The sequence below is a fragment of the Perna viridis genome, chromosome 11 (genome assembly GCF_037379345.1).
Source record: "Perna viridis isolate PV_CMFRI_1.1 ecotype Kerala chromosome 11, ASM3737934v1, whole genome shotgun sequence".
Classification (NCBI taxonomy): domain Eukaryota; kingdom Metazoa; phylum Mollusca; class Bivalvia; order Mytilida; family Mytilidae; genus Perna; species Perna viridis.
The window spans coordinates 19,963,237-19,989,518 of NC_142455.1; the positions used below are offsets into that span (position 1 = coordinate 19,963,237).

General features: G+C 31.8%; 2 protein-coding genes across 5 annotated transcripts; one reads left to right on the top strand and one right to left on the bottom strand.

Moving 5' to 3' along the window:
- Nucleotides 1–162: 162 nt before the first annotated feature.
- Nucleotides 163–24,444, top strand: LOC148603263 (tRNA N(3)-cytidine methyltransferase METTL6-like). 4 transcript variants are annotated; one of them, XM_088552839.1, is made up of 7 exons: nucleotides 163–446; nucleotides 2,479–2,727; nucleotides 19,235–19,634; nucleotides 20,567–20,698; nucleotides 21,437–21,607; nucleotides 22,166–22,307; nucleotides 24,074–24,444. In XM_088552839.1, the coding sequence occupies exons 3-7, from the start codon at nucleotides 19,377–19,379 to the stop codon at nucleotides 24,346–24,348; spliced, it is 978 nt and encodes a 325-aa protein (XP_088408965.1). In that variant the 5' UTR covers nucleotides 163–446; nucleotides 2,479–2,727; nucleotides 19,235–19,376; the 3' UTR covers nucleotides 24,349–24,444. The 4 variants fall into 4 exon arrangements, with proteins under 4 accessions (XP_088408965.1, XP_088408964.1, XP_088408966.1 ...); XM_088552838.1 differs by having other exon boundaries at nucleotides 163–442; XM_088552840.1 differs by lacking the exons at nucleotides 163–446; nucleotides 2,479–2,727 and adding an exon at nucleotides 14,064–14,152.
- LOC148603264 (ell-associated factor Eaf-like) lies at nucleotides 4,843–12,134 on the bottom strand. The gene is made up of 7 exons (XM_088552842.1): nucleotides 11,933–12,134; nucleotides 10,645–10,739; nucleotides 9,180–9,316; nucleotides 8,463–8,641; nucleotides 8,018–8,101; nucleotides 7,212–7,325; nucleotides 4,843–6,601 (listed from the first exon to the last, which is right to left on the bottom strand). The coding sequence occupies exons 1-7, from the start codon at nucleotides 12,030–12,032 to the stop codon at nucleotides 6,549–6,551; spliced, it is 762 nt and encodes a 253-aa protein (XP_088408968.1). The 5' UTR covers nucleotides 12,033–12,134; the 3' UTR covers nucleotides 4,843–6,548.
- Nucleotides 24,445–26,282: the final 1,838 nt, after the last annotated feature.

A 26,282-nucleotide genomic window follows, 5' to 3' on the forward strand; every position in this document is an offset into this window, starting at 1 on the left:
TGGCCAACAACAATACTTTAATTGTACATGTGTATTATGGAAAATCCCAACCACAGTTAGCCAAAAGTCATTACCTGCAACATTACCTGCCAACATATCAGCGCATTTATAATACGGTGCAAGTCTTATTTAACGCCACCTGAACTATTTTTAACATAGAGAAAAACAAACGTATTGTGAAAGACCTAACCATCCAAACATTTACAGTTGTTGTTGAACCTGAACTCTTCCCATGGCGAAGTAGTAGATGCGCCAATCCTAATGGTGTGTGAATTAGAAGGACCGGGGCTAATACAAGATACTGCGAAGTCGTTTACAACTTGACCGGTCGTAGAATAACTAACTTAGTTTTCATTGAATTCAAAGCACGGGAGGAAGTTTAATCAATTCACGAATGAAATAGATGTCATTGGTCAAACAATTAATGGACGCAAATAACACAGTAAGTGAGTACATGAGTATAGCTAAAAAGCCAGTAAAATGCATTCAAGTTATACACTCATGCTGTATTCACAAAAAAATATTATTGTGAAACGCTTAAGCGATTCAAACATAAGGAAATCCTCTTGGAAAACGATGGGAAACTTTCCACTCTAACTTGCGAGCGCGGATAAAATTTCTTGGTAGTTGTTCGTGCAGTTGTAGAACCAGCCTCCCCCTTTTTCCCCTCGTATACATGAACCACTTTGAAAGTTTGTTTTAAAGCGAAGAGTGTCCGTCCGTCATTGCTCCTCTGCAACTATGCATTCCAGCCGATTGATATTTGTTGACAGAAGCTTTATATTTGGAAAACCACGTGTAAACAAGAAAAAAACTTACTGTGAACGATAAAAGAGATAAATACTAAGTTTGTATTGGTGTAAATATTTACTTTGCCATTTATAAATAAAGGATCATACTCATTGACGTTTGTCAAGGTCGTGTCACGTGAATGACATGACAGTTAAGAAACTGTATCGAGCATATTTTAGGTCACCGTTACTTTTTTATTCGTGTTGTGTAAACATTTTGCTTGCTTCGATGTTGGTCAGAAGATAATTGTTAGAAATAATTATGCCAATTGTACAGTGTTTCACTAGAAAATATGTTCTGATTAAGGGTGTCAAGATTATAATATTTTACTTGAATTATTATCATGTCAAGCAGTTATAAATGTTGAAAACTAATACATGTGTCTTCCCCTATATAGAATAGTTTGTGGTTTATTAGTTTCCTTGTTTTCCAATAAGTCCTTTTAATGTAATGTCGAGTATTTTTGTTATGCTTTGTTGTTTATGCTTGGAACTTTTGTTTCCACATTCAGAAGATGGCGGTCATTAATTTTTTTTGTGACGTTATTTATTTTATTATTATTAATATGAAGATGAGTCATCGTTCTTTTACCGTGATTTTTTTACTTTTGTTGTCAGGCCTTTCAGAGTTTTTTTTTTAAATCCTATTTACATTCGTTGAAAATTGAAAGTACTACTTTGTTATAAGAATATACGCTGTTGCATTGTTGCGTTTCACCATATCCTTTTTTTTCCATTTACTCTATTTTCTTTTTAAATTTGTCAATGTTCCACGTCGAAATCCGAATTTATTACATCTTTAGAACTGCAGATAGTTTATTCTTTCAAACTAAATCAGAATTTTTTTACATGGGAAGAATTGGGACGAGTTAAAAAAAAAACAATAACGAGGACAAAATTCAAAATGTTGATTATTTCGTTAACCCATAAGAAAACCCAGTAATATCTTAATCCAGACACATCACTGCTCTTCCGTGGTATGATATTTTATATTTCGGCTTATATCGAATCATTTGTTTTTATACTTTTTGGCATGGTCTAAACTTTAATTCAATCGACGGAGAACGCAAATATGATGTCAATTATTGTACATTCCACTAAAAATCTAAAAATTGAAAACCCGTCAGTATTCGTCTGCTGTATGATTATAACTATGTAAGTACAAACAAACTTGTGTAATCAACACTGAAGATAACAGCTCAGGGCTAAGTAGTAGTTTACTTTAAATACTCAATTTAACACACACATGTCTATATATATATTTTTAGATTTACAAATTGCATATTTTGTTCTTATGCTTGATACTCCTTGAAAAACATAGCGAATTCGCAATATTTATCAATAATTGGTTAATTATGTTAAACGTATGATATTTCATTGAGTATTTGATTATTAGTTTAGTATGGTGTTCCCTATTATTTAAGTATCAGTCGTTGTAAAAACCAGACAGGAGATAATTCATGCATGTCAAAAACCCACCAAATTCACTTTTATTTCTTCTTCAGAAACCGTCATAGACCACATAACCAGTCTTTGTTTTTCATTTGGGTATTGCGCTTTTGGGATAACATTTATATAGATTGTATATGAAATTAGCACTTTGCAAGATTTTATCGTTCTTGATTTTGTTCGATTTGGTTGATTTTAGTGGGAGATAAATGTATGATCAATAAATGGTTATTTTTAGCTGACGCTAAACTGTACGAATCCACACATACTACGGAAATGGTAGTGAGAAATTTGAGGTCAACATCTATAAATATATGTTAAATGGTCAACAATATATGAACATCAGGACAAAGAATACATGTATACCTGTCTGGTCAAAGTAGGATTGGAAGTGGGTTCAATGACTAGGAATATTCTGGATGGACTGAAGGCGTAAAAGATGCATCTGTATTTGATGTCCCAAAAAGAATCTCATCACTTTTCACCAGTAAGTGGTTTTATTTTATATCAGAAAATATATAGAACTAATCACTATACATACTGCATAAGGTATTAAATAAACGATATTTTAGAGGCAATTTGACTTCGAAACCATGTTAAAAAGTATAATCATTCAACAGACTTCAGAAACATCTGTGTTTTTAAGAGGGCGTATACGAAAAGCCAGGCCGTGGATGGCCCATGAAAAATTTTGTTTTCAAAAACATTTCATCCATTTCTTATCACAAATGCATCCTTTCTCAAAGTTGATTGTTGGCTTTTGATTAACTTCAACGTTTAAAGAGAAATGAATTACATTGAAATTCGTTGAAAAGGGGAGATAACTCTTTCATTTTTCTGTAAATTGTGATTGCTTTGTTATGGAACATTAAAATAATTTTGCGAGTCATCCATTGCTGATATAAAACAAATCTTTGTACATACATATGATATAAACATTACATTGGAACAAAAACTTCCGATGTATAAAATGTACCATCCATATCATAGGAACTGCCTGATTTCTACATGGACAGTCTCTTAATAAAGAATGGTTGTATCTTCTCCATAAATGTTGTCATTTCAAATGCACAAAATCAATTAAACTTATATTGCATTTGGTAGCACTTCTTGGTGCTGGATTTGGTCTTCCTCGTACAATATTTTTTCTTTTTTTTTGGGGGGGGGGGATAATTTGTACTTCTTGTGTACAACTTATTTTTAGATTATGGTCTTCCTTTGTACGTGGTTTCTAATGCTACTGACGAGAGGTTACTCTGAAACACGTGAACAGACTACCGAAATTTACAATATTAATTTGAGTGGTATTTATGTATTTATAGTATAGACAGACAATTAGATAAATGATCACATAAGATTCTTAATTAAAGCCAAACCATACATACACATGTATGTTTATAATATGTATTTATCCTTGTTGACTTGTTTTACCTTTCAGAAAATAAAACCAACCACCGTCTGAGTATATGTAGATCCAAATAGCATTATTTATAATTCTATAATAATGACAGAAATGGTTGTTGGAAAAAGTTTCGGTTTTTCAATCAAATAAGAAAATCAAAATGGTTCCATTTGTTTGGAATCAAACATTATGTCAAATATGTCACACACATAAAGTCGGACACAAATAAACAACAGGACAGGGAAACAAAATGAGAATCAACATCAAAATGGCCGTTTCTTCTCCTGTGATTCCCTCAGAGATTTCGATATGGTAACCAGAAATAGAATTAAGTACTATTCCATGTAAGAATCAGGCAATGGGTGGCACATCATAATTCTCAATTTGGTCTTTTGTGCCACAAATCTATTCAATATATGTAGGAAACAACTGGAAAGCTATATTTAAATTTATAATGATGATGATTTATAATGAGAAATACTTAATAGTATAAGATATTTGCTCTTTTTCCATCCAATAATTTGTGATTTTTAGATGAAAACTAGAAAATCGATCATAAAATTTCATTCTAATCTTGCATAATTACTTTCTATCACAAAATAGTACAAATCCAATTTTAATAACTCATAATGTGGTTAAAATAGTTGCTATCCTCATTTTATGATTTTGCTTTTTGATGTACATAACTTTTGCCCAAACATGAAGGGTATAATTGAGTGCTACATTTATTCCATGTCGTATATTTCTCTCTTTCTTTTTGTTCACTGCATGGTACTTAATGCTTAAAGACCACATCAGATCAATCTCAATTGAACCAATCATTTCCTTAAAAGTTCTATATTTGTTGTATCCCTTGTCAATTTTTATATGTATATTGATTGAAAAAATCCAAAACACCAATACTAGTGGTTAATGTGTTAACGAATCAAATTTTATAAGTCTTTAAAAGAAAAATCTAATAGTAATTTAGCCATCTTTTCTTGTTTCAAATCAGTACATTGAAAACAAATAATCATGAAATTTTTCAAAGTATATGTTCAATTATCAGTTATTTCCCACAGTTTTGAAACTTAACGAACAATTGACAAGGACCATTATTACAAATATGAAAATCAAGTTTTTCTGATGTAAGATATATCATAATCAATTCACTTCCATTGTAAATTTTATATTTCCACTGCATTAAAGACAAATGATAAGTTCAATTCATAATATTTTATTAATAAGACATTTTTATGACAGAATATCATCATCAGGTAACAGTTAAAATAAACAAGCAGGTCATTCATTCCAAGTCATCCATCATTATATATTTTTGTAGAGTCAAAATGTTTAAAACAACACTTTGTCTACCTTATTTTTGATTATATTGTAATTAAATTTTTTCATTGTGTGGTCCAGGTTGAAACAAAATTTAAATATTTTACATTTGAGTTATGTGTTTAAAAAATGTTATAATAAAACTCACTTTCTTTATTTTAAAAAGATCAGTGTTGACCAATCAAACTTTGACAATATGGTTTGAACTGAAAACAATTTCTAAATGAACAGGTACATACATGTACATGCTACAGTACACGAAAAACTACCGTATAGCAGGTTATTTTCGTAGGGTGCTAATTTTTGTGTATTTTAGCAGTCTGTTTAAAAGCATCAAATAAATGCCATGAAATATTAACTCTGGGCTTAAGTACTTTGTGCACCAGTAAGCATCTGCTAAAAATAAAACGTCATAAATTTTTGTATACTTTGCCCAAAAATGCAATATTTTACATGTGCAAAAATAACCTGCTATACCGTATTTAAAAGGTAAGAACTTGCAACAGATTTTTCTTCTTAAACTAATTGAACCAGCAAAATATGTAAAAAAATACTTTTACTAACAGTACTATTCACATAACAAGTCGTGCAGTACCAAGACATTATAATTAAACTTAAAACTTCTTTTGAAATTTTAGATTACCACTACACTACACAATTTAGGTTTTATAAAAAATGGCAAATAACATAAATGAAATTCAGGGGTGGATCTGGAAATTTTTAACAGGAGGTGCCAGGCTATTATTTGTTCATTATTTTTTCAAAGTTCATATGAAATTACCAAAACTTTCAACTAAAAAGAGAGGTTCTAATCCTAAGAACCCCCTATATCTGCTACTGAAGTTATAAGTGCAATAATAAATAATTTGAATCTTTAACTTTTCAGAATAATGAAGACTCTCATTATGTTAAAAAGACATAAATAGCACCCAATAACTTTTGAATTACAGAAAAAAAAATACCCATGTACATGTCTCTGAACACACAAATAAGAATACATGTATTCTTGTTCCTTTTTCATGAGCAAACAAACATAATGAAAGACAAGGTTAACAAACAATCAGTATATTGTAAACATATCAATTTTCATCATGTACTAATTTTCGCTATTGCTATTTTCAACGTGGATAGAAAAGCGCAAAAATAGTACCCACAAAATGAATTTTTCACTATATTAAGCTAATCCTTTTTACAAAACCACAAAAATCGATACCCATGAACTTATTCATTTGATAAAATCCGTGAAAATTAGCAACCTTGAAAATTCCTACATTTACAGTACATCCATGAAATATACTGAAGCCATATCATCAGATACTCCATCAATTAATGACAAGTCTTATGCCTCCATGGAGCCGATTATCAGCAAATTCATTAATCAATGACAAATCTTGGTTTGTTTTACACAAACATTCATACAGCAAACTTCAGCTATTGATGGAATAGCAATGCTGTAGACATCAAATGTCATTCATTCAAAGACAGCATCAGTAAAACACTATCATATCAATCTTCAGGCCTCGGACATATGGACTTCTATTGTTGCATTTTTATTCTTTTTTTTGTACCACATAAATATTTTCCTTCTAATCATCATCACTGTCACTGCTACTACTCTCGCTGAGTCTCAGGTCTTCACCTAAAGTAGCACAAAAAAGGCTCTAAAGACACATTGTATGCCTAATTTCATCTCCTAAATTTATTCTAGTAAAGATTAATTGAAGTACATATCTCATAAAGACTGTTTTATATTCAATACTTGGTTAAACTACAATTTCGTTAGGTTTGAATTCTATTGTTTAATCTGAACTAGAATTGAAATTTATTTTTCACAATATACTATATTTCAATTTAAAAACATACATGTACATAGCGCAGGTGCCATAAAATTTCAAAAGTCTTGACAATATTCTTGGGCAACTGTTTATGATATTATAAAATTTCTTAAGAGATACCACAAAAGTTAATTCCATTCTCAGACTTAAATAAATTTATCATTTAGTGGCGATCAGGCCTAGTATTCCAATGATGTACAATCTTTAAAAATACAGGATTAAAAATGAATAACAGTAAACCAGAAAATTCCTATGTCATCCATATTTGAAAGTTTTCCAAAAACCATCTACATTTATCACTCTGAATGCTTGAATGGTTGAATTTATTACTTAGGTCTTACTGCAAAAGAAAGTGAAAAAAAATGCAAAAATTTGTCTTTGTTTACAGAATTTTGAAATATGTTTTTTACTTACTCAGTGTCGAAGCAAACTGGGGTCGTGAACTTGCAGGCTTAGCAGAAGATGATGGTATATTTTTAAACAAGCTACCAATAGAACTGGAGGCCCCTTTTTCCTGACTAGATTTAGCTAAAATAAAATAATACAATTACAATTATTAAAGGCAGGTGCTTTACTATTTATGTATTATGTATAGGGTAAAACAAAATAATAGTTCTACTAATGAAAAGTTTGATTGATTTGTGTATACTAGGGCTATAACTATACACCTATCTCATGATATGTTACGTATTGTGATACAAGCGTGACGATACAATACATTTCGATATGATACACAACAACATGATAATATTTGATTTTAATGCTTACACTACTGAAACTTTCTATGATTGGGAAATTTTGCATACCTTTTGGACATATTTAAAGCCATTTTATTTACAAATTTGGAAAATTTCTCTATGGGAAACAGCCAAAATTTGGAGGCACATAAGATAATATCACTGACTGTTGTGATACCAAAATATTTCAGCAATTTCAAATCACTACTAAATGTCAATTGACTGTAACATCACCAAAAAATAGAAATATGCTACTTTAATACAGATCATCACATCTCCCCTATCAGCTTACTGTCATAATTTCTGTCTAGACTTAAGGGCCCAGTTTCATAAACAATCTCCAATTGAGATTTTTCTCAAATCCTTCCTCAACTCAAATTTCTGCCAATCAAATCACTTGAAATTGAGTGTAATCTCCATTTGATTTTTTTTTTTTTGAAAACCATGCCAGAACTGTTGTTATTGTATATATATTAGTTTTACCTGTTTTATCTTCATTATCGGAATCACTATCACTACTAGAATCAGAACTGCTATCATCACTAATCTCCCCAATCAGGCAAGCATCTGACCAAACAAAGGGAGATAACATTAATTTTAGGTAATATTGAAACTAAAAATGCCATGGACTAGTCCAATGTCATGGACATTCGTTTTGGTTTAGATAAAGTCTTTTTAATATATTTCATAAGCTAGAATAATTTCAGACAATAAATAACACTTGACAGAGAGCAATCAAAGTTTTACAACATGGACACTTCCAATATTTCACTTTGATTACAGAAATTATAGTACTTTATTTTTCATTATTGTTCCCCTCAGCTTAAATTTTACAATCTATAACACTAACAAATTAAATATACATGCATTTTAACCATCAAAATTAACCAGAAAGATCGTACAAAAGCGTAGAAACTAAGCTTCTAACCTTTACTGCTCTCATCCTGTGGTAAATTAACAGGGGTAACTGATGGAGAATTGGTTCTTGAAGGTGGGCTGACTTGTGTTGGCAGGGTTTTAGGCTTTGCTGGAGAATTCTTCTGTCTACTGACATCAACAGGGGTCAAAGGTCGTCCTATTAAGGCTGCTCTACTTGACCCTTCCATTCTAAAGTAATAGAAAAATGAGCAGTTGTGTATGAAGAATAAGAAAAAGCTTTCACAGATTCCTGTAACACAGCTTATGAAAACTGAACAAATTGTCAGTTCTGATATATATAGAATTATTGTTACCTTAACCACATGCTCGTCAAGATATTCAACATGATATTGTCATGATCAAAATTGAAAGTAAATGTTAGTCTATTTATCTTATAATCGCAGATCTGATCATTTTAATGTACTTATAGCAAAACATTTAGTAATGCGACTACAATCTGTTGGTGTGTGACATCATTTCCTTTCAAAGCATTATAATCATTCCCAATGTTTTGACGGATATTTTCTATCTCTCATATCATTCATGTATGAGAGATAGAAAAATATCTGTCAAAAAGGTCCAAGGAAAATAGTACAGATTACTGATTAAAGTCAGAGGTTTTCAAAACATATCAAAAACATACATGTATGTTGCAAATTTTCCTGTGTTTGATGTAAAAATTAAAAGCATAACAAATGATCTGATATTTTGTTAAGTATTAATATACCTGGTCTTTTTAAGCTGACAATTATTTGTAAGTTTTTCCAGGGTGAATGTACCAGTTTTGTGATCTATAATGAGGACACATTCTTTCATACATGGTCTCTTGTTCCCTTTGTATACAGTATGGTCTGTGCCTGCACCCTACAAAAAAGAAAAAAATATTATAATGGGGAAGATCCATAACTTCACTAAAGGAGGAGGGGCAGTGATCAAATTTAAGGGGAAATATTTGCTAAATGCAAGTTCAAATTCAATTTTGCTAATAGAAATTATTTGCACTTGCTAAAATTTGCAAGTGGAATTCTATATGTCATATAGGTAAAGTCTAGAAATAACCCAAAAACTTAAATTTAGCAAGTGTAAATTTTCAGTACTTGTTTAATTTAGCTAGTGGAAAAAATTCTGAAATTCAATCCCTGAGGGGTTCCAATTCAGATTCTGTTTTACACTATTATTTGCCACCTATTTAACTTCTGTTACTTTGTATGTATTATTTTGGTTATTTTATGTTCTTCGTTGTGTCTGTCTGTTTTCCATGTATGGTCTTTGTCCCTGGGATGCATTATTTTGATTTCCAGTAGAAGCTTGGTATCCTTGATTACTCTTTGCATGAAATTTTCAAATTTTACAACATAAAGGGATCCTAGATCAGCACCTGGCTGCAGTAACTGTACAATGTATGGTCAATTTATACTGGTATGATATACATGTAACACACACATGATGATACATCACATGGTTTGGGTAAAATTGTGGTTAAATGGTTAAGTATCAGTCTTTATAAAAATCAGACAGAGGTGATTCATGCATGTCAAAAACCCACCAAATTCAGTTTTATTTCTTTTCCAGAAACAGTTACTGATCACATAACAAGTCTTAGTTTGTCAATTGGTTGTTGCACTCTTGAGATAAAAATTATATAGATTGTGCATGAAATTGGCATTTAGCAAGAGTTACTGTTCTTGACTTTGTTCGATTTGGTTAATTTTAGTGGGAGATAAATGTATGATTTTTTCAAAAGTACAGATCTGAATATGAAAAGGACAACTATAAAGTAAAAATATAGCTTACGTAGATTGAAAAAGCATCATTTGTTCGGTGGGATTTTCTTTGCCATGAATCACTTTAATATGGACAGTGTCTGAATTTCATATGGACAGGTACTTAAATGCAATGTAATCTGAGTCAGTCTGACTATAATCTATTTTCATTTATTAGTACATGTAAACATTGTAATGTAATCTCGAGAAGAAAAAAATACAGAGGTTTAAACGATAAAAGAGACTGATATCACTGAAATATTTTTATGCTTTTAGAGAGTCACTTCAAAAGGAAGAAGGGGCTTAGAAACCCTTTACTTTAGTCTAACTTTGATGCTGTCTCTACTATCTCTGGAAAGATGCTGAGGATTCCTCAGTCCTCATTTTGAACTGTCATGGGAAACTTATAAATGTTTAAAATTTACTTACTTCAACATGGGGAACAGTAACTGTAATTTGGTGAGCTTCACCAACTTCTACTAAAGAATCTTTTGTTGTGTCTACAGAGGCAGGCTTAAAGTCATCTGTTAAAAAAAAAGAAAATATTCCAATTACATGAACATGTACAAGATTTTTTTTACATATAAATTGGTATATTGCCCATGTGCATGGTTACCATGCAACAGGGAAATTGTATTGTAAATGCATCAACAAAGTGTGGGTGGAGCTTATTACTTTTGGAACATAACTGAGCAGACATATTTTTTTACAAACGAAATACGATAAAATTTTAATAAATCCACTGGTAAATTAAGTGTCATTAACCTTTCTTTTGCAAAGAAAAAAAGTCCGACAACACTCGGACAACACTCCTGCCTCATGTGATTTCAGATGTGAACCACCTGAAATGTCAACAAAACAGGGTTTCTCATGTAAAATGTTCACAGCGTCAATAAAAATCATTGTTTTAACATGGCATCGGGATACAAAAAATAAATCCATAGTAAAACTAGGTACATTATTGTAGGTGCATGTACAAAATATATGACCTGAAGTTAGAAGTGTTTGAAGGGAATTTGGAATAGAAGTTTAATTGTAATAAGCAAACAAAGCTTGCTCTTAAATGTATAGAAATTTGTCTAAAAATGCATCACAGTGACAGAATTTAAGGTGAAATACTTGTTACATTGTAAGCACAAGTAAAAATTCAATTTTACAAATGGAAATTATTTCTGTATGGGCTTTGGAAAGGAACTTAGGGTTGTCATGGTTTGAAATGACTTTAGGTTGAATTATCCAGCATTGATAAGCTGATTACGTTATTTTTGTGACCATTTGAGTGCCTTATTTTGACCATCCCAATCTTGGAAAAAGCAAAGATTTGATTTGTATTTAACAATTGAAGCTTTTTAATGTTTCCTAGACTGGTGTGATTCTCAGACTATTGCATTTATAAGTATACAAGAATGAAGCTGCCGAGATGCTATTTCTAAGCTCTAGACTTTACATGCACAAACTGGATACTGATAGTTTTATGGCCGTATGTATACTAAACCCAGTAGATACATGTAATACAACCTTTAATGCTCCCTTCCAGAGCGTATCATTCAATGTCCCCGATATATTCAATTTCATTGACCTGCCTTATTGTATAAAGGAGGGTTCCAAGGTAAAATAAGGAGACTGCAATTGCATGAAAAGTAACAGCAAAGACTCCATATCTGGTAAACAGAAAAAAAAATAGCCATAAATAAATTTACAAGCATATGGTACGTACACCTGATGGTATGAAAAGCAACTTTTGACTTAGTATCAAAACTTGAACCCAATTTAAGTTCATGTGCTTCATTGTCTACTTGGAGGCCTTTGTCTGACATGTTGTAAGTTCTTTGTGACGTGTCAAATCATAACTGAGAGAAATTTTTGTTTCGGCTTTGATTTTCAATGGCCAACTGTCACATAACTGCCCCTAATTCTACTTGAAATAAATCTAAAAGGAGGAATACACTTCCGGTGTCTAAAAATGTACTAGAAAAAAATCACTATATCAAATTTTACCAAAACAAATACTTGAAAATTATATGAAAATACATCATTTAATAATAAATAACATTATCTTTAAGTATAACTTCCAAACTTGTGAAGTGAACAAAATGGTATTCTAAACTGCAAATTTGTCCTCATTAACTTAGGTTCTCCAGAAAGGTGTCCTTTCTAAAAAGCACCAGGACGCGTTCAAGAGCGCCCGGGAAAATCAAAACGTCCGGAGATAATAAAAAGTGCACGGGGAGTAATAAAAAGCGCCCAGTTTGTTTGTTTGTTTGTTTGTTTTTTTGTGTGTGTTTGAATGATAGAAATGTAATGGTTGCGGAGAAATGATATTGGCTTGACAGAAAATATTTATTTTAATCACAATATCAATATTTGAAAAATTTATGATTTATGATCTTTAGAATTTAAAAAGATATCACAACTAAACCAAAAAGAAGTAAATGAACTCTTAGAAATAAAATTTATTAACATTTGACGAATAAAAGAAAGTTATTGCGGCATAATTACACGAAACTTTAAAAATTCCAGACATAAAACAAAGATAAATTCTATTTAAATATGAGGAATATTTTAAATTAAATTCGAATTTAAACATTTCACCTGTAACAAGTCAAAAAAAGAACTAAGACTATCACATTTTAATACTCTAGAAAGTTAACCATTTTTTTAGGGGAAATGTAACCGGAACAGACTTTTTTCCCTAACCTTGACCTCTTGTGCCATTTATTTCGACTACAAAATATATCAGAATATCAAATAAGATGGGGTCAATGATAGATTTTTCGAGATATTTGGCATTAAAACCTTAATTTTGGCCGCACAATTGTTTTTTTTCAAATTATTGAATGTCAATCCAAACGTAAAAAATTTCAATACACAGAATACTAACACTTTCGTTCTTCGGAAGTCAAATTCAGGCGAAATACGTCGAAAAATCGTTCACTTATACTAATGTCCCGTTCTAATAACCAACTTTGCACATTTGTATGTGTACATGTACATTTTCTCACTGGTGCAAATAACTGAATGATAGAGCCAATCTTTTACTTTTAAGTTTTTGTGATGCATTTTTTTTTTCGATGTATGCCATAGGTTACTGTTTATTAAATTCTTTACCATGCAAGAGTAATCAAGGGAACCAAGATTCTAGTGAAGAAAATACCATACTTCAAAGATATTCTTTGAAGTATGGTATCTTACCGGGCTTCTGCAGGGGCGCGGATGGTTGCCCGAACTGTGCCGCAGATAAGACTGGGGAACTTATCAGAACCGTGTCGGGCTACCGCAGCAGAGTGCGTAGCTGTAAGCAGTCAATGTAAGCCCCGCTACACATTTTTATGAGATATTTGGGTGATTTCTTGACGTTCATATGGAAAGATCTCTTAATCATCTTGAGCTATGTTTTTGAAGATACCATTTGTGTAATTACAATATGCTATTTTAAATATATATGTGTGCATAAAGCATTCAAAAGTGGTTTTAATTTATGCTCGTTCTGTATTATTAGTTACATATCGCATATACATCAAAATGCACATTTCAGTTATCTTGGGTGAAAGCTGTAGCTTCAGTACAATGTATAAGCTGCAAATGATGAATTTTCCGTCTCAAGACATTATAATGAATGAAGTTGGAAGTTGCTCATTTCGGTAATGTTCACGTTCAAAGATATTTTGTTACTGTTTTTAATTCTCTTCTTTTGGTTTAGTTTTCTGCAGTCTTTTTTAACTGTTACCATCATGTAATAAAAATAACGCCCATGCGCTTTTTATGTCTCTCCGTTGCCTCTTGTTATCTCCCGGGCGCTTTTTATTGCCCGGGCGCTCTAGGACGCGTACGGGTGCTTTTTAGTATGACCACTCCAAAAGCGTAGAATTAGAGGCGATATCAGCAGGATAAATATTAAAAAGTATTTGGTAAAGCATAAACGAAGAATTCCGTTCGTGTAAGACTCGTAAGAGTAGTCAAGAACGTTAAATTCCCCCTTGTAGTAAGTAAAAGAAAAACCGTTTACTAAAATGTCGCAGTGTAATTCACTCCACAAACTAATCTCTTTAAATATAGCCACTGCTATAAAAAAAAAAATGAGCCGTCCAACTTTTAATATTTTATTAAATTCTGAAAAACAATAATCATCAATTGTAAATAAATACAATTCATTAATAATACATAGATCTAAGTATAAAGTACTATATTTTCTCCAGGAACAAAACCTGAATTCTATGCTCAAAATATTTGGAACTTCGATTCAAAAGTATAAATGTACTAAACTTTCTATTATAAAATGTAAAATCTTTATCTAACTTTACCTCATGTGAAATTATCTGAAAATTTATCCAAAATGTTACTGATAAAACTTTATTCGAATTACTTTAAAATATCATGAATTAGAATAATAATTTCTTCATAGCTAGTAATTTATCTTTAACTGAGAATAAATAAATGCTTTTGAAAATACTTTAAAAATATTAACGATACCAGAAAAGTAACGGCATTAACCAAACTACATATTTGTGACACTGAATCTGGACTAAACATAATCTAGTAGTAATATTTCTTTAAATAGTACATATACTAGTGCAAGCATGCCGTGCACGTGATAATGCAACAAGTTAAATGCACGAAGCGTAAACGTAGTAAATAACTGTCGTATATAGTATAGTATAGTCCGTTCCGTATATCTGTCCATGAATGAAAAGGTCTCCAGTACTATAGTCTTGTCCAGATACATATGATTTACAACCATGAATGATTATAGGAATAATATGCATTAATGAAATGGTTAAACAAACTCTATGAACATGACTCCACAAACCAGACACACACAATACATAAGATAACTATATAGACCAAATACCCGGTGACACAAAGATATTTTGTCACGTCTTGACTGCATTATTTATTTATTTATTTTTGTTATGGTCTGAAATTTGAAACCAGTACCCAAATACTATTTTGCCAATTTATTCATTATTACTTGCTATTTCAAGCGTAAAGTTGGTACACATTAATTACAAAATGACATGATGTTTAGGTTAGAATTAATTATTTTAAAAATGTGCGTAAAAAAAATTGATTTTAATAGATTTTCTGTTTTCATAACTAAGGTCTAAAATGTGTGACCCGAAATTCCTATACTCAGATAGTCAAAAATCAAAGTCCAGTATTTTTATTATCTGTACTAATTTAACACATATTTGAAATTAAAACATCATAATATTATCAAAATTTTCAGTGACGATTAATTTAAATCGTATCAGACACTTTTTATGAGACATAGATTTCCATTCTGAATAAGATCGTATCCATTCTTTGCTGGTACAGGAATTTATGTTAGGTTAGTAGGTATTGTGTGGAATTCAAACTTAATCACTTCTTTTTTAAAACAATATCAAATCTTTCAAAACTTTACCTAAAGTCTTAGGGTGAAGTTTTGACCTCTTAATGATTTTAGAAATGTAAAATTCAGACGGGACAGTGAGAAATAGTCAATAAATTGTTGTGTATGATAACTTCCGGTAACACATTTTAGACCTTTTGACTTCAGAAAACCGATCAAACAAGAAATATCAGAAAACTATACATCATTTTCTTGGTGAGAAATGAATTGAAACAGACTTTTTCACATCTGCAATTTTCAGTTCTTTACACACCGTAAGAATGAATATTTTAGCAAAACATTATTAGGGTATGGGGAAATGTTGGTATGGGTACAGGTACAGTTACACATTTAAGACCCTACCTTATTTTTATTAGTAAACCATAAATGTTTTGAACACAAACTGGCCTACTGTTGTGTACCCTCATGTTTCACTGACAATAGGTGAAGCCTAAATCTCAAGGTATTGAGAATTCTGACCATAGTATTTCAACATGATTGTAGGATACATTTTGAACATCACAGGTGCTAGTGTGCATTGAGTATGCTAGATCCCAAGTCACACCCTCTCTCTGCATCATGGGATATGATGTAGCAATATTGATAACAGTCATGGCATGAAATATGTTCCCAGACTAATTTTAACACCATTGAAAATTCTTAAGTCCCAGTCACACTATCCTGTTCCAGTAATCCTGTTTTGCTATATTTTGAAAAGGTAGATAAACTGCTGTATTATGTACATGTACGTACATGTACATGCAATAAAATATAAAGATACATACACAAAACATCTATATACATGTACATCTATGTAGCTATACAATATTTATCAATTATGGACTAAAAAAGTGAACACCTTAGTCTGAAGTCAGTATAATCTAACAGGTCCATATATAACGAATTGACTGAGTAAAAGTCCTTAATTTATGTATTACATATGTAGGTAATGTATTTTGTTTCTGTCTGCTTCGTCTGTGGCACTTCTGCCATGATTTGAGAGAAATTACTGAACGATTTATACATGTATCTGGATCTAAGTTTTGAAGTATACATGTATCATCAATTTACATGTACATATAAATAGAAATATAGTGTCAATATATTTAAATATAGAAACAAGGCTTCATGTACATGGAATACTCCTACATTTGTATATTACCCCAAGGGACATCAGCCTGCAGGGTGATATAGGTTGAGGGTTGATACCTCACATGATACAGATTTTGACATGTCATGTTCATTACATGTATATCATACATGTATATTTTAACTCTACTTCAGGTGTGTTCTATGTAGGGGTGCAATTTAGACCTATATAATATACCTTATATCGCACCCCTTTACAGACCATACTTGAAGTATGGTGAAAATAGATGATATAATGAACACAACATGTTAAAATCTGTATCACATGTTGTATCAACCCTTGACCTATATCACACCATGGGATACAGCATGTGATACAGAGTTTTACTTGTAATATTCAGTATTTTTGGTCTGCAAAATACAAACGTAGCAAATATGTGCTGAAACAGATGGACCAAGAAACGTCCAAAATGTGTAGTAAAATGTTTGTGTATACATGTACATGTATTTGCCACTTTTTAATAAGTTTTGTTATGCTTTTTGTTCTATGCTTTATTAGCTTAAACTACCCTCCATTACAAGTTTATATGTCTTTCTATTAGTATTAAATTTTTGCTACATTACATAATATGATGTGTCCGTCAGTCCATGTTAAATCAGATACATTGTAGCTTATCAAAGTGTAATTTCTATCTGGATTTTCGTTTCTTGATCACTTTTCCAAAAACTTATGGTGGACAGTTGCAAACTGCAATTTACTTTTGTAATTTTATAGTTGTTCATGTTCCTTGCAGTGCGTGAAGTATTTAAAAAAAAATCAGGGATTTTAAACTTCATGTTCTTACACTTAAAAACTGGTTTTCGCTTCTTCTCCAACAAGAAAATATAGCATATACATCTACATGATATAGAGTATAGACTGATAACTAGCTTGCTTGATGTCAGAATAATGTGCAGAAGTGGGGTGACATACATGTACCTATAACATGTAACTTTAGGCAATAGCTTCTATGGCTTAGCACATAAAAACTTTTTCTCACTAAAGAGACAAGACATTTCCTATTTTTAGTTGTGCTAGATTTCCTTATCTCACTCAAGGGTTGAGACAGAGCATGTGCACTTCCCTGTAAACAATGGCACAAGTTAGTGAACGATTTACCAATATGTGTTTGAAAATTCATTTAAATTATTAATTTTAATAAGAATAACTTTAGATTGATTATTTCATGCAGTTTGTTTATTCTGTGACTGTTTTAAAGTGACCTATATTTTACACCTGGTCATGTCTGTCATTATATAACTGACCTCAATGATACATCATGATCAGCTGTTAAATGTGGGTCATTTCAGTTCAAAACAATTAATTGGAAAGAAGATTGATGTGAGAAAAATAATCAAACACCAGTTTTTCTCATGCTAGAGTGGGAAAACTTAGACACCCATGTAAATGACAGTTCTCTTACTCAGCAGAGCTTCCCTAGAAAGCAACTAAATCTTATCCTCAGGTGTCTGAGATTTCTGTATGTTGCACTTGCACAGGTCTCAGTGTGTCAGATGAGCACAAAGCTGGGTAGATCAAATGGTCTCATCCCATTAAATAGGCAATCTACAATGTAGCAGGTATCAGGTCCCTTTGCCCTACTAATGTGTTTTGTTCTAGGTCCATTCTCCCTTACAGTCTGTAATGAAAATGTTGAAAACTTTTTTTAGCTCGCCTGTCCGAAGGCCTTGTGAGCTATTGCCATCACTTGACGTCGGTTAACAATTTTTCAAAAATCTTCTCCTCTGAAACTACTGAGTGGAATTATATGAGACTTTGCACAGATGTTAGGGTATTTTACACAAAAGTTGTGTTTAGATTTTTGATCAGTCGAAAAACATGGCCACCATTACTAAAAATAGAACATAGGGGTCAGGCTGTAGTTTTTCGCATATATGTCCAAAATTGTAAGGATAAGCCAAATTCTGACATTTATAAAAGTGTTCAGCATGTGAGGTCTATTTGTGTTCGAATTTTCATTTGAATATGTCAAGCCATTTAGGAGTTATTGCCCTTTTTTGACAATTTTTTTGCTATTTTTAATGTTATTTCTTTAAAAAATCTTCTCCTCTGACACTACTTGACCAATTGGAAACAAACTTGATATGAATGTTCAGTGGGGTATCTTGCACAAAAATTATGCTTAGATTTTTGATCCATCAAAAAGCATGGCCGCAGTTACTAAAAATAAAACATATGGGTCAGACAATAGTTTTTCGTATATATCTCCAAAACTGTTTAGGTTTAGCCAAATTCTGACATAATGGTAAAAGTGTTCAGCATGATGAGATCTATCTGTGGTCAAAATTTCATTTTTAACTGTTAAGCCATGTAATGATCCTTATGATAAGTCCTTCCAAGGTCTTCTTGAATCAAATTGTTAGACAACTTCTTGTTAAATTTATTGCCATTGAAAGACAAAATTTCACCAGGTGGGCAATTCAGGCTTCTGGGAGCCTCTTGTTTGATTTCTTAAGACTAGACTTACTGGAACATATAAATTTCATTTTATTTTTCAGGCAATCTGATCTTCCAGTAAACCAACGAAAAAGGCTATACTGTAATACATGTACATGTATTACTAATGAGATATACATGTACATGTGCATGTAGATAAATGGCAATAACAAAATTGCTAAATTGATAGGCAAACATTGGGATATGGAGAGCAGTGATGATACAGCAAAACCTTTCCCTTTTCAAATATCTTCAATATGTCCTAGATACCTAACTGAAGATGAAAGAGCAAAACTTGAAAAAGACAAAAACTGTGTGTCAGATTTTAAGCAAAACAAACTAGAACTTGAAGCTCAGAAAAATTGGGATTTATTTTACAAAAGAAATACAACAAAGTTCTTTAAGGACAGACACTGGACAAAAAGAGAATTTGATGAGCTGATGTATGATGGCAATGGACAGGTACTTGTAATTTTGTTATATGGGAGTTGCAAGATGAAAAATTCTAAATGGTAAAATACATGTACAAATGTATGCTGTTAAATTGTGAAGGGCTTTAAAATGTGAACTAAAGATCCAGGATTCAAATAAACTACATTTTGTATATGTGTACAAAGTGTACATTAAGAGTGCATATGCACATTGTATGAAAATAGACTTCCATAGATTATACACATGCGCCTAGAACACTAATATTCTTTAAAAAATACATTATGTTAATACACATAGATTTGGGTAAGTACAGTGTATAGAGTTTATGAAATTTAATTTGAAGATACCTGTATGAAGAAAAAATATTTGTATTAACTGCACTTGCTGGTACATAAAATGGTTTTAACTCACTCTTCTAAAATGAACTTTTGATTTATAGTAAAATGTGCATGTGTTTGTTTTGCACTGCATGAATTATTATACTTAAACCCATCACTTATTTTGCTGATTAGTTATTCTCAATGTACTCATTTATAGCAAATAAAACAGTAAACTTCATGGATGATAGACTTGCTACAAGTACCTCTATAAGAATTAATTATACATGTATATGTTACTGTTAGTTTCTACTCATAACACTTTTCTGATAAAATATTATCTAGGGTACCCTTTCTCCCTCAGTAATGACTCACAACCATACTTTCCAAACAACCTTTTATGATTAATAATACAAAATCAGAAATGGACTTGTACTTGTACATGTAGCAAGTCTGCAGGGAAATACCATTGAAATAATAGAAGGGTTAAATTTCCCTTTTATTTGTCCTGATAACTACATGTACATATACAAGTACCTAAGGAAGAAAATTGAAAAAATGACTACCTCTATCCCCTGAAGTTACAAAATGTAACTTTTTGACTTGCTGTAATTGCATCTGATGATTAATGGTTTTATATTTTAGACTGACTCATCCAGAGTTATACTTGAAGTGGGATGTGGTGTAGGAAACTTTATCTTTCCATTGTTAGAGGAGTTTGATAAACTCTTTTTTTATGCATGTGACTTTTCTAAGAGGGCAGTTCAGTTTGTCAAGGTAAATAGATCTTGAAGATTCCCCGTAAGAATCAAATTCTTGTATGCAGAATCATAATATTTCATATTTCCACTTTTTATGTCATGTTTCTGTCTGCTGGAGTGTGCATAGAGAACATTAATATTACGAGAAAAATATTTATGTCCATAAAAGCCCAGCAGGAAGCAGCCAGAAATTTTGATGAAAAACATGGACAGAAATTTACATTATCATTTATTCTGACATCAATGTGTTTCATAATTTGATCCATCTCTATTAAAACTAAAACCAAGATGGTCTTGGAATACATGTTAATTATACAATCACAAAATACTAAAAGCATACTCTCTCATACAATACTGACATTGTCATGCCTGTCATGTGATCTTCACTAGAATTGTTTGCTAAATGTAATAAAAAATAATAAGTCAATGTCTACTTCAGTTGTTCATAGTAAAAACAATTTGTCAGCATTTGTTGAATTACTGCCTGAAATTTTCTATCTCCGGTTATTGTTGAATGGTTTATTAATATATATCAGAAAAATCTAAGTTACATCGAATCAACTGTGACACTGTCAATAGACTGAATAACCCCAGTTTTGATGGTCTCAGTAGAATATCACGTCAATCAGACTCAATGTGATATTTTCTTTCTCAATCTAACAACTTGAGGTTATTTCTACTGTCAATAATATACTGCCTGTGACACAAATTCCTCGTAACTCATAGTCTAATGGAGATTAATTTTGTATTACAGGAGAATGAGCTGTACAACACTGACAGGTGTCACGCTTTCCATTGTGACATCACATGTGATGTTTTAACCAACGAGATTCCAGCTGAATCTGTTGATGTCATTTCTATGATTTTTGTACTATCTGCCATTCACCCTGATAAAATGTTACTTGCTCTCAAAAATGTATGCAAGGTAAGGCTATTCTTGAAGTCATTTTCATGAAAATCAATGAGGAAGAGAGGCAACTATTTATATATTGTTTATTACCCCAAATCATTCTTTCAGGTACTTTCTACGTTGTTCATTATACATGTAGCACCAAAAAAAAAAGAAGATGAAAAAAAAATTAGATAATGAGGCACCATTAAAAGAGATGAGGGAAAACCTAAGGACCATGAAATAATTCTTAATTGGCCTTTATCAATGTTTTTTGTTTGTAATATGTGTGATAATTTATGCAAATTTGTATTTTAATATGGACTTGCATAAATTTACATTTATTTGCAATCGACTGATGCATTGTACTTCTGATTATAGAAGTCACTCTATGATAGTGAGAAAAACTTAATAAATGAATGAAAGCAGAAATATCAAATTTACCTGTTTGGAGTGAAAAAATGGATGCTGATTTTTTGAAATAACAGTAAGAAATTACATGTAATAGGCAAATTATCATTCTGTTGAATTTCAGCAATGATTAGAGATAAATTCTGTTATACTATGAATGCTGTGTTGCCTTATTTTGTTCAGGTACTTAAGCCAGGAGGGAGTATTTTGTTCCGAGACTATGGACTTTATGATCATGCCATGTTGAGATTTGCCCCTGGTCACAAGTTATCAGAGAATTTCTATGTGAGGCAGGATGGTACTAGGGCTTATTACTTTAATACAGGTATGAACAATATCCTGTAATACTAGTTGTAATGACCCCAAAGATTGCAAAAGAGTTCAAGTGAATAATAGAGTTAACTTCAGGGAATAAAGTAGGTCGTCCCTTGATTGACCGACCATTTCACGATGAAATGTCTTAGGTAGTTAACTTGACAATGAACACGAAGATTAAAACTTTCTGTCATTTCATAGGTTTATTTATCTTTATTTAAAAGACTGTTTAAATTTCTTTGTCCTACTGTCAACACTAAATTTAATTTCTACACTCTTCACAGTGGAGACTTTGTGAGTGGAGTAATAGTGTCTCCAATAAACACAGTGGAGTCATCATTTCAAAATATGCTGTGGTGTCATTCTTTTGTTTCCATGACAAAATATATTTAATGTTTTTTTTTTAAAGTTTAAAATTCAAAAGCATTATCTTAAGTAAATTCTGTTTGAAAAATACAAATTTTTGTCAATGTGATTTATTACAAATACTTTTCCCTGTCAAAAATGGGAGAAGTGAGCACAAACAAGCCGAATTTTTTCTCATATCTCCCTTTTGATTAGGCCTTGTATTACTGTTGTAAGTAATTATACACACGATCCATGTTTCTGCTTCACCCGATCCATGTTTCTGCTTTTTCTGTCACAGTTCTGTCAGCATCTACTCATCACTGCAGCTTGAAATTTTAACACATTATTATATAGATTGCAATGTTGTATCAAATGTTCTCAGTGTAATAAATTTCAATAATTCACACTGAAATAAATTCGGTAATTTCACTTGTGGACTACTCTTGCTAAAACGTCACAACTTTGATATCGATCTGCCAATCACAGAATTAAACTTCATGTTGAAAATATCTATAAATTATGAAGCAAATCTATATAATAAATAGGATAATCAATTGGTTACATTGAATATCCAAAATATGATCATATGTGCTAAGAATGCTTGAGGGTTTGTTCGTGCGCTGAACAAGTTCCGCACACTCATGAAATCTATTTATTAATCCGCATTTATGATAATATTTTGGTTATTCACTCTGTCTAATTAATTATCCTATTATTCTTCCTGTAAGTGTGTCATATGGTGGGATTTGTTTTCCGAAAAAATTTGACTGCAACAAATTTGACTGCAACTTCCTGTTTACCAAGGCCATGTGAGCTATTGCCATCACTTGGTGTCCGTCGTAGTGGTCGTTCACAATTATACAAAAATCTTCTCCTCTGAAACTGCTTTACTAATTAGAACCAAACTTAGTATGAATGTTCCTTGGGGTAACCTGCATAGAACTGATGTGGGGATTTTTGATCCATCAAAAGACATGTCGACTGTTACTAAAAAAAAGAACTTAGGGGTCAGACAGTTTTTCACATATATCTCCAAAACTGTTAGGTTTAGCTAAATTCTTTCAATAGCTGAAATGGTCCATATCTTGAAAACTGTGATAGATTAAAAGAAACTTTCAATTGTTGAAAAGATCTTAGGATAAGTCCTACCAAAGACTTCTTGAGTCAAAATTGTTGGACAACTTCTTGTTAAGTTTATTGCCTTTGAAAGGCAAAATTCAACCAGGTGAACAATTCAGGCTCCTGGGAGCCTCTTGTTTTCCTTACATCATGATTGATAGTTGGGATATCACTAGTGAGCCATCACCCACAGATTTCTTACTGACCCATTATCAGTTGTATTCAGTTCATCTACATGTATATTTTGTGGTAAAAATTTATCCCAGTTTAGCATAGCTGTATTAAAACGAATATGTAATGCACTTTCAGATGAGCTAACAGGGCTGATGGAAGAAGCTGGATACAGCTGCAGTAAATGTGAATATATTCAGAGAGAGACCGTCAACAAAAAGGAAGGACTTTGTGTGCCCAGAATATTTGTTCAGGCCAAGTTTATCAAGTATGACAGTACTAAAGACAGGACATCATGCCTTAATGTAGAACATGTAAATGTAACTTCAGATTCATGCAAAAACTTGACTGTTAATTCAGACTCCAGTGAAAATGTGACTGCAAAGTCTGATTCCAGTGCAAATTTGACTTAATTGATAAATCTTACAGAACATGATCTTGTTTGGGTTGGTACATGTACATGTAACAAAACCTATATAACTTCAAGAGTAAAATCTGAATTCAACATATTTTTAAAGTTCGTTTTATTGTTGTTAATTTTCCGTCACTGTCCAGGGTTAGAGGAGGGTTAGGCGCACATGAACATGTAGAACACGGCCACATACTTTATGTGCCTGTCCTAAGCCAGGAACCTGTAGTCCAGTAGTAGTTGTTTTTCATGTTCATTGTTTTTGCGTTTTTTCTATAGATTAGGCCAATTTTTAATCTTTTATGAATAGTTTCAATTCATTTATTTTTTAGCCTATTACCGCTTGCTTTATGGTATGGGTGGTTGTTTGTTGCTTGGCTTTCAATGGATGAATGTCTCATTAACAATCATACCACATCTCCTATTTTTATATAATAAAATAAGAAAGGAAAAGTTGATAGCTATTTTTATTGATAAAAATTCTCTCATAACATCGATCAGAGATAATAACAATTTTGAAGGTAGAGGTCACAGTAGTTACAATGCATACCATATAGTGGATAATTTTGGCATATTTTAAGAGTCTGTCTAAAATAAAAACATCAAAATGAATTCTGCAAAATATTTACTCCAGGCTTAAGTACCTCGTGCTCCACGAAGTATCCACATAAATAAGAATTGCCAAAATTTTTGGGATACCTTTTTGCCTAACAATCTGCAAATTTTACATCCACCATATGGTATGACATATTCTGTGTCAAGCCCAGCTGCCTTTATGGATATCTTAAATACAAACTGCAGACCTGAGATGTGTTATAGAGACAGTGAAATTACCACAAATAATGCTGAATTAAAGATTCTCATAAATGTTTACCGTAAGAAAAAAATGTAACAACCTAAATGTACACTGGGTGCTTAAATTGGCATATTCTAGCGGTACATCTAAAAACATCAAAATAAATTCCATTAAATATTTACTGTGAGCTGAAGAACTCAGTACACCACTTAGCATCCACCATAATTAGAATTCACAAATTTTTTTTTGCATACATTTTTGCCTCATATGGACATATTTTACAACTACCAAAATAACCTGTCATATGGTACATTTTTATTAACAGTTCTGATTGTTATAGAGGCAAAGAATGTCTTTTTTGTGCATTATCATTGGTTGTTCACCTTTTACAACCTTGGTGATGACAATTTTTACAACACTGTAAATTCTATGTACAAACTGTAAACAACATGGCTACCATCGATTCAACAAAAGATAGAGCCAAATGGAGGCTGAAAATGGTATTATCTGCTTTATTCCATTCCTTTTCAGTATTGTATATTCAAATTAACGATTTTGAAAGAGTAATGTTATTAGCAGCCAGAAAATACTGTGAATATTTAAACTGACAACCATGTCACATTGTCAGTTGAATGCTGCCATTTGAAATGTTGATTGCGGCTGTCTATTTCACTGAATGAGAGGCAACAAGAAAAAACTATTAGTACATGTATATATAAACTAGTTAGGGATTGGTATTTTAAGGATTTAACACTATTTTTCCAGAATTTATGGATGTGTAAAACTGGACAATTCACACACAAACCTGACATAAAAGTCCTTCAGATTTTTATTTGTTTTGTCAGTGAAGGTTCAGATTTTACACATCTATTAATTCTGGAAAAATAGTGTTAAAATCCTAAATTAAAATCAACTAGTCATATCAAGTCACAGGGGCGTAGCTGAAGGTCTGGCATGTAACAATAATCTTTGTTGGTAGTGCATGGCATGTCGTACCTATAATTCCTGTCAAATCTGTGGAAAAAAAAATCATTTTTCTAGGTAATTAATAAAAATAAGTTCAAACATACCAAGGTATACTTCCTGCCATACCAACTGAGATTTAAGTGCAATGCCCCTGTGTCATTTAACATTTTGATAAT

What these genes read in the sequence shown, in the direction of transcription:
- LOC148603264 (XM_088552842.1), bottom strand. Translation starts at nt 12,032, where the DNA reads ATGTCAGACAAAGGCCTCCAAGTAGACAATGAAGCACATGAACTTAAA. An exon ending in CGATAATGAAGATAAAACAG is followed by an intron (nt 7,326 to 8,017) that starts GTAAAACTAATA and finishes ATTTTATTTTAG; the next exon opens with CTAAATCTAGTCAGGAAAAA. An exon ending in CCAGTTTGCTTCGACACTGA is followed by an intron (nt 6,602 to 7,211) that starts GTAAGTAAAAAA and finishes GTGCTACTTTAG; the next exon opens with GTGAAGACCTGAGACTCAGC.
- LOC148603263 (XM_088552839.1), top strand. Translation starts at nt 19,377, where the DNA reads ATGGAGAGCAGTGATGATACAGCAAAACCTTTCCCTTTTCAAATATCT. An exon ending in TGTATGATGGCAATGGACAG is followed by an intron (nt 19,635 to 20,566) that starts GTACTTGTAATT and finishes TTTATATTTTAG; the next exon opens with ACTGACTCATCCAGAGTTAT. An exon ending in GGCTTATTACTTTAATACAG is followed by an intron (nt 22,308 to 24,073) that starts GTATGAACAATA and finishes ATGCACTTTCAG; the next exon opens with ATGAGCTAACAGGGCTGATG.